This window comes from Carassius auratus, chromosome 20, assembly GCF_003368295.1.
Source record: "Carassius auratus strain Wakin chromosome 20, ASM336829v1, whole genome shotgun sequence".
Lineage (NCBI taxonomy): Eukaryota > Metazoa > Chordata > Actinopteri > Cypriniformes > Cyprinidae > Carassius > Carassius auratus.
In genome coordinates this window covers 2,371,870-2,378,216 of record NC_039262.1, presented here as the reverse complement: position 1 = coordinate 2,378,216, position 6,347 = coordinate 2,371,870, and the positions used below count along the sequence as shown (strand labels likewise).

Below are 6,347 nucleotides of genomic sequence, written 5' to 3'. Positions count from 1 at the left end.
TTGCAGTGTCAAGATAAACCGTGCAGTAAAATCTGTCATTTAAATATTTAACTGTTGAAATGGGCAACGTCTTGGCTGACGTGACTACATTTACACATGTCAGAATACACTTGAAAATGGCACAATAAAACAATAAAACAATCAACATACTGACATCATAAAAACATTCTGTTTGACAACTACATTAAAGACTATTGGCACCACTATAAAATTCTAGACTTGTTATATATATGCATATATGCATATATATATATGTTATATATATGCATATATATATATATATATATATATATATTTTTTTTTTTTTTTTTTCTTGGGTCGATGTTATGTGTGTTTCTGTCATGGGAAAAAAAGCATAGGAAAAATTTGTTAAAAACACCTCATTTACTGATAAGGGATCAGCAATTTGTCTTTCATCGACCTAGCTTTAGTCATCCAAAAACTGGATACTTTTATGACTGCAATAAGCTGAACTTTGTCCCAGAGTGTGTTCAGCCTCGCTATATTATCTCAGTGCCACTTCTTGTAGTCAATCTAAAGACAGCTATGTTTTAACAGGACACTTGCTGAAGGAATTCCTCTCTTCTGAAGCATTCACAGGATTTCAAGATGAAGAAAATTATGAGCCGGACCAGCAAAAATGTCCTTGTGGTTTCAGTTGGATTTCTGCTCTTATTCACAGCATATGGTGGACTGCAGAGTTTACAGGTAACAAATAGAAATCAGAGATAACAGAATGGGTTGCTTGTTTTCCTCATGTGTATGTCCGTTTGGACAAAGTTTGGTATTGATGCCTGATGTAATCTCAATGACATAATGATGTAAACATCTTTTTGTTCAAATTCTTACAGAGATGTGTCTCTAAATTGTTTAGATAGATGTCTAAACGAATATACTTACAACATGATTCTTTGTAACTCAGAAAAGGTGCAAAGCTATTAATTTAACAAATAAAAGTTTAAAAAGTTAGATTAAAGATTAAAATAGTGAATCAAGTTAAAAACAAATCTTAAAAAGTGAAATGAAATGGAAACAAAGCTATTAAAAGCTGTCCTTTAAAAGCATAATGATTGATGCAAAGCATTTTGGGTAGCACTTTATTTTACAGTCCTGTTCCCCGTGTACATACTATGTACTTATTATAGTAATTACAATAACTAAGTAATAACTAGGTACTAACCCTGAACCTAACCCTAACCCTAACCCATGTAGTTACCTTGTATTACCAGAACTTTCTTAGATAAATACACTGTAAGTACACTATAAGTACATGTATGTACACGTACTGTAAAATAAAGTGCAACCGCATTTTGTCTTCCAACTCGTCCTACAGAATGAAAAAAACACTTGACAGTATTGATTTGTGGGTGTGATTTTACTGACAGAGGCATGTTTGTACGTTACAGAGCAGCCTCAATGCTGAGAATGGAATGGGCGTTATTTCACTCAGTGTCATCTATGGAGCCATCATTTTGTCCTCTATGTTTCTGCCTCCTATAATGATTAAAAATCTGGGCTGCAAATGGACCATCGTCCTTTCAATGGGCTGTTATGTGGCATATTCCTTTGGAAACCTTGCGCCGGGCTGGTGCGTGCATTTCTCTTCCTCTTGTATTTACTGATTTCTCTAACAATATACAGTAAACCACTATGCACGCATATTCATCTAAGGTATAAATTAAAAGTGGCAGTATTGTTTGTGCAAGTGTGAGACACAGTTTCAAATACTAGGCATGATAGGACTATTATGTGTTAAATACAAGACTGATATATATGTATTGTTATTTAATATTTGTATACTGTTCAGAAGTTTAGGATCATTTACATTTTTTATATATATTTGAAATAAGTTTTTCTCTCAGCAAAGCTGCATTTAGTTCAGTTGAAATAAAATGTAATTTATTACTGTAATGCAAAGCATCATTTCTCCAGTATTCAGAGTCAGATGGTCCTTCAGAAATCATTCTAATATGTTGATTTCTTATTATTGTCAATGCTGAAAACAGTTGTGTCGCTACTTACTAGTCCCAAACATTTCATTTCAACATTTAAGAGTTGAAGGTTGTGTTGTGTTAGTTCAGTTAAGTTAGAAAGCGGCTCTCTGAAATCTTTTTTGTCTGCAGGCCAAGTCTGATGACCACCTCTGCAATTCTGGGTATGGGAGGTTCACCGCTGTGGTCTGCAAAATGCACCTATCTCACAATAAGTGGAAACAGACGAGGCCAGAAAATCGACAAGAAAGGCCAGGATCTCATCAACCAATATTTTGGCATCTTTTTCTTCATTTTTCAGTCGTCAGCGGTATGGGGAAACCTCATGTCATCTCTGATATTCGGCCAGGATACTAGCATAGGTACAGTTGGATTTAATACTCTGGCAGTGTCTTTATGATTTATTTTTAGTGACTGTAAATACACTGAACCTTTTTTTCATTTCTAGAAGTCCCTGAGGAAAACCTGCAGTACTGTGGTGCGACATCATGCGTGGAAAATTTCACAGTCGCAAACTCAACCCTTCCAGCAAGATATTTAGTGAACACACTACTAGGCTGTTACATTGGTGGGTAACAATCATTCCTATCTGTGTCCAAAAACTAGTTTAGTGAACTCTTGAATGACTTCATTCATACAATATCTAGCTTTGAATTACTCCTCTTCCATAAAAGTAAACATAAAAATACAGTTATTAGAGGTGTACATTAAAATGAGTGATCTAAATAAAAACCCTGATTATTTAACTTCAGTACATAAGTCATCTGCCAAGAACAGCCTAGCTAGCGCTTAGCAATGTACAAGCACCATTTACATTCTCTTCAGAAAATACACAAATGTAGTTTTGATTTGTTTCCAATAAGACTTTCTAACCTAGTGGTTCCTGGTCCCTGCAGGTGTGGGAGTTCTGGCCATAATTTTTGTGGCGGTGTTCCTGGACAACATCGACCGAGATCTGGCCAGAGAATTCCGTAAAAACAAGGGCAATGAATCATTTTGCAGCACGTTCCTGGCTACCTTCAAGCTCTTGAGAGATCCTAGATTGTTGCTTCTCATCCCACTGACCATGTACAGTGGGTTTGAGCAAAGTTTCCTTTCTGGTGAATACACAAAGGTACGCCATCACGTCTCGAACATTTTGGGGACTATGAATTACTATTTTTAATGAACCATAAAAAAATAGAACAGTGAAGGAGACTCTAATTGACAAGCAATCATCTTGAACTATTTGCAAATTATGTTTTAAAATATCCAGATTAAGTGCCAAGTCCTGAAAGGGATACTCCACCACTAAATGGAAATTTTGTCATTGATCACTTACTCGAATGTGGTTCCAAACCCCTTAAAAGCTTTGTTCGTCTTCAAAACACAAGTTAAGATATTTTGGATGAAAACCAAAGTTCCATAGACTGCCAAGTAAAATACACTGTCAAGGTCCAGAAAAGTATAAAAAGCATCGTCAGAACGGTCCATCTGCCATCAGTGGTTCAACCGTAATGTTACGTTATGTTACATTATGCAAATAAAACAAAAATAACTTTATTCAACAATTTGTCTCCTCTTTGTTTCTCCACATCAACGTAGTGCCATTTTGGAGAATATGATCTGAATGCATGCAGCTTATACTCTTCTGTCTCAGCCGTGGCACAAAGAAGCGTTTTCTGCATATATTTATGTTTTGATTTGAAAGAAAACAGAGCATCCTTGTGTCGTGGTCTGCTGCGTTCAGCTCATATTCTTCAAAATGGGGCTACGCTGATGTGGAGAGACACAGAGGAGACAAATTGTTGAATAAAGTTGTTATTTTTGTTTTATTTACATAAAAAAAGTATTCTTGTCGCTTCGTAACGTTAAGGTTGAACCACTGATGGCAGATGGACTATTCTGACGATGCTTTTCATACTTTTCTGGACCTTGACACTGTAACTTTTTAAGACTATGGGACAGTCACAAGCCTCCTGGTTTTTATCCAAAATATCTTAAATTGTGTTGTGAAGACAAACAAAGCTTTTATGTGCTTGGAACCACATGGGGGTAAGTGATTAATGACAAAATCTTCATTTTGGAGTATCTCTTTAAACTAAGTCATTGTTCTTTTTGCTTTAAGCTTATTAGCAGACCAGCCTGAATTAAAAATGTAACTTTTCTTCATCCAGTCAACAAACAGGGTGTTGCACAATGCAAGAATTTTAAAAATAGGCCTTATAATTGGGTGGGCGCGGGGGACTTGTCTCCCTCATTGTATATAGTGGTACAGCCCTACAGACTGGGAGTAAATTAATACTAATTCGTCCTAATGAAATATGAATGTAATGTGTTTGCGACCCTGTTTCCCTTGCAGAACTATGTGACTTGTGCGATAGGAATACACTACGTTGGCTTTGTGATGATCTGCTTTGGTGCTTCTAACTCCCTGTGCTCATTCGCGTTTGGTAGACTGGCTCAATACACTGGAAGAATCGCCCTGTTTTGCTTGGGTAATAAAAGAACAGGTTGACAAATGGTTTAAAGGTTAAGTATGGTTGTTAGCATTAATGTTCATTCTGTCGTACAACACTTTCACAGCTGCAGTGACAAACCTGGGCTGTTTTCTGGGTCTTTTGTTCTGGGAGCCTCATCCAGACCAGCTGGGAGTGTTCTTCGTGTTTCCGGCCCTCTGGGGGATGGCAGACGCTGTGTGGCAAACACAAACCAATGGTGAGTGCTGTATACTGCATGCTACTTAGTGATCTATATTCTTACAAATATAAAATGGAAAGTTTTTTGGATAGTTTTTTTTTTTACATTTAGAAATATATTGTATAGTCATTATAGTGTGTGTTTATTTCATTTGCAGCACTTTATGGCATTCTCTTTGCCGAGCACAAAGAAGCAGCATTTGCTAACTACCGCATGTGGGAGTCACTCGGGTTTGTTATAGCCTTTGCTTACAGCACATTCATCTGCCTGTCCACCAAAATCTACGTTGCTTTAGCAGTTCTTGCCCTTACCATGGTAACTTACCTTTACGTTGAGTACAATGAGTACAAGCATCCAACTCCACAAGTGGCTCCTGAAAACTTCCATAAACCAGAAATGGCTGACATCAAAGAAATTACTGCCAAAGATGAAAAAGATATCATCGCTCAGACACAATTGTAAATAGATTTTTGTTGATATTTCTGCTTAAGTATGTATCTCAGTGTGTAAAATATTGATTTGTTGTTCATTCAAATATTATTTTTCAGTATGTTTTACAGTGTTGAGAATTTTTGATGTAGCATGTAAATGTTTTTATGTACAAAAGCACAGATAATTTCTTTCAGTATATCCATTATATTACTTTTTTCTTTTAATATGTCTATTGCATTTACCTCATATGCAGCAGATCAAATATGATTGTTAAATTTAAACATGTCAGGTTAACATGAACAAAGTGTTTAGTTGATCAGGAGATCATTTCAAAAATATGATCATAAAGTACACTTGTATTGTTTTGAGATTGATGTCTATATATAATAAATCAGCTGTTTTTCCCATAAACATAACTTTGAATTAAATTACACCATCGACTGGTATACCAGTTTCCCATTGCATCCTGCTGAGTCAAAGATCACATTTACAAGACAAAAATCACAGGATGAGATCCAGATAATAAAATGTCTAACTGAGAGCATAAAATGAATATAGGAAATTATATAATAATATTACTTCTTACTGTTAAAATATATAATAAACATTCCAGACAGAATGTTACATGAAATGTTAAGATTTCCAAGAGATTAAAATAATAGAAGTTATAAAAAAAGTTTCTGCACAGATTATAATCTTTATAGCCTTTATCAGCAATGTCTAAAGGCCATTTCTGCTTGTTACAGGATATTCCTGACATGCTCATATAGATAGTCTGAGTGAGTCATTATAAAGATTTTTCACCAAAGAAAAAAAATGAATCAAAGAACAATTTGCAGACTAGACTCTTCCTGAAGCAATAGCTATTGTGTGGTTATGTAAGAAATGAATGATACAACAGTGAATCGAAATAAGCAAAAAGCAATGGAATCTCATTCTGTGCATCTAATTCAGACAATAACTCTGGTTAGGCATCTCTGAATTATAGTAATAAATATGTAACATTCACATTCACAGCTTACCAGAAATATTTTTATGACACCACTAAAAAACCATTTTAAACAGTTATATAACTGAAGAAAACAACTTTAAAACATGCACTTGGATCCTTGCTAGATAGTGTACAAACATTCAGTCCACGACACACTGTATTCCAAATAAACAGTTTTAGGACATTTGTATGTGCTTATAAAATGGTGAAATTCTAATATATAAATCTTTTACATGACAAACCTCCAATTTTAG

At 35.2% G+C, this 6,347-nt stretch overlaps 1 protein-coding gene across 1 annotated transcript; it reads left to right on the top strand.

Moving 5' to 3' along the window:
• The first annotated feature begins 516 nt into the window (after positions 1-516).
• On the top strand, positions 517-5,525 carry LOC113120511 (protein unc-93 homolog A-like). The gene is made up of 8 exons (XM_026290379.1): positions 517-708; positions 1,407-1,588; positions 2,124-2,353; positions 2,440-2,559; positions 2,888-3,105; positions 4,333-4,468; positions 4,557-4,688; positions 4,828-5,525. The coding sequence occupies exons 1-8, from the start codon at positions 610-612 to the stop codon at positions 5,130-5,132; spliced, it is 1,422 nt and encodes a 473-aa protein (XP_026146164.1). The 5' UTR covers positions 517-609; the 3' UTR covers positions 5,133-5,525.
• Positions 5,526-6,347: the final 822 nt, after the last annotated feature.

What these genes read in the sequence shown, in the direction of transcription:
- LOC113120511 (XM_026290379.1), top strand. Translation starts at nt 610, where the DNA reads ATGAAGAAAATTATGAGCCGGACCAGCAAAAATGTCCTTGTGGTTTCA. An exon ending in GGAAACCTTGCGCCGGGCTG is followed by an intron (nt 1,589 to 2,123) that starts GTGCGTGCATTT and finishes TTTTGTCTGCAG; the next exon opens with GCCAAGTCTGATGACCACCT. An exon ending in AATCGCCCTGTTTTGCTTGG is followed by an intron (nt 4,469 to 4,556) that starts GTAATAAAAGAA and finishes ACACTTTCACAG; the next exon opens with CTGCAGTGACAAACCTGGGC.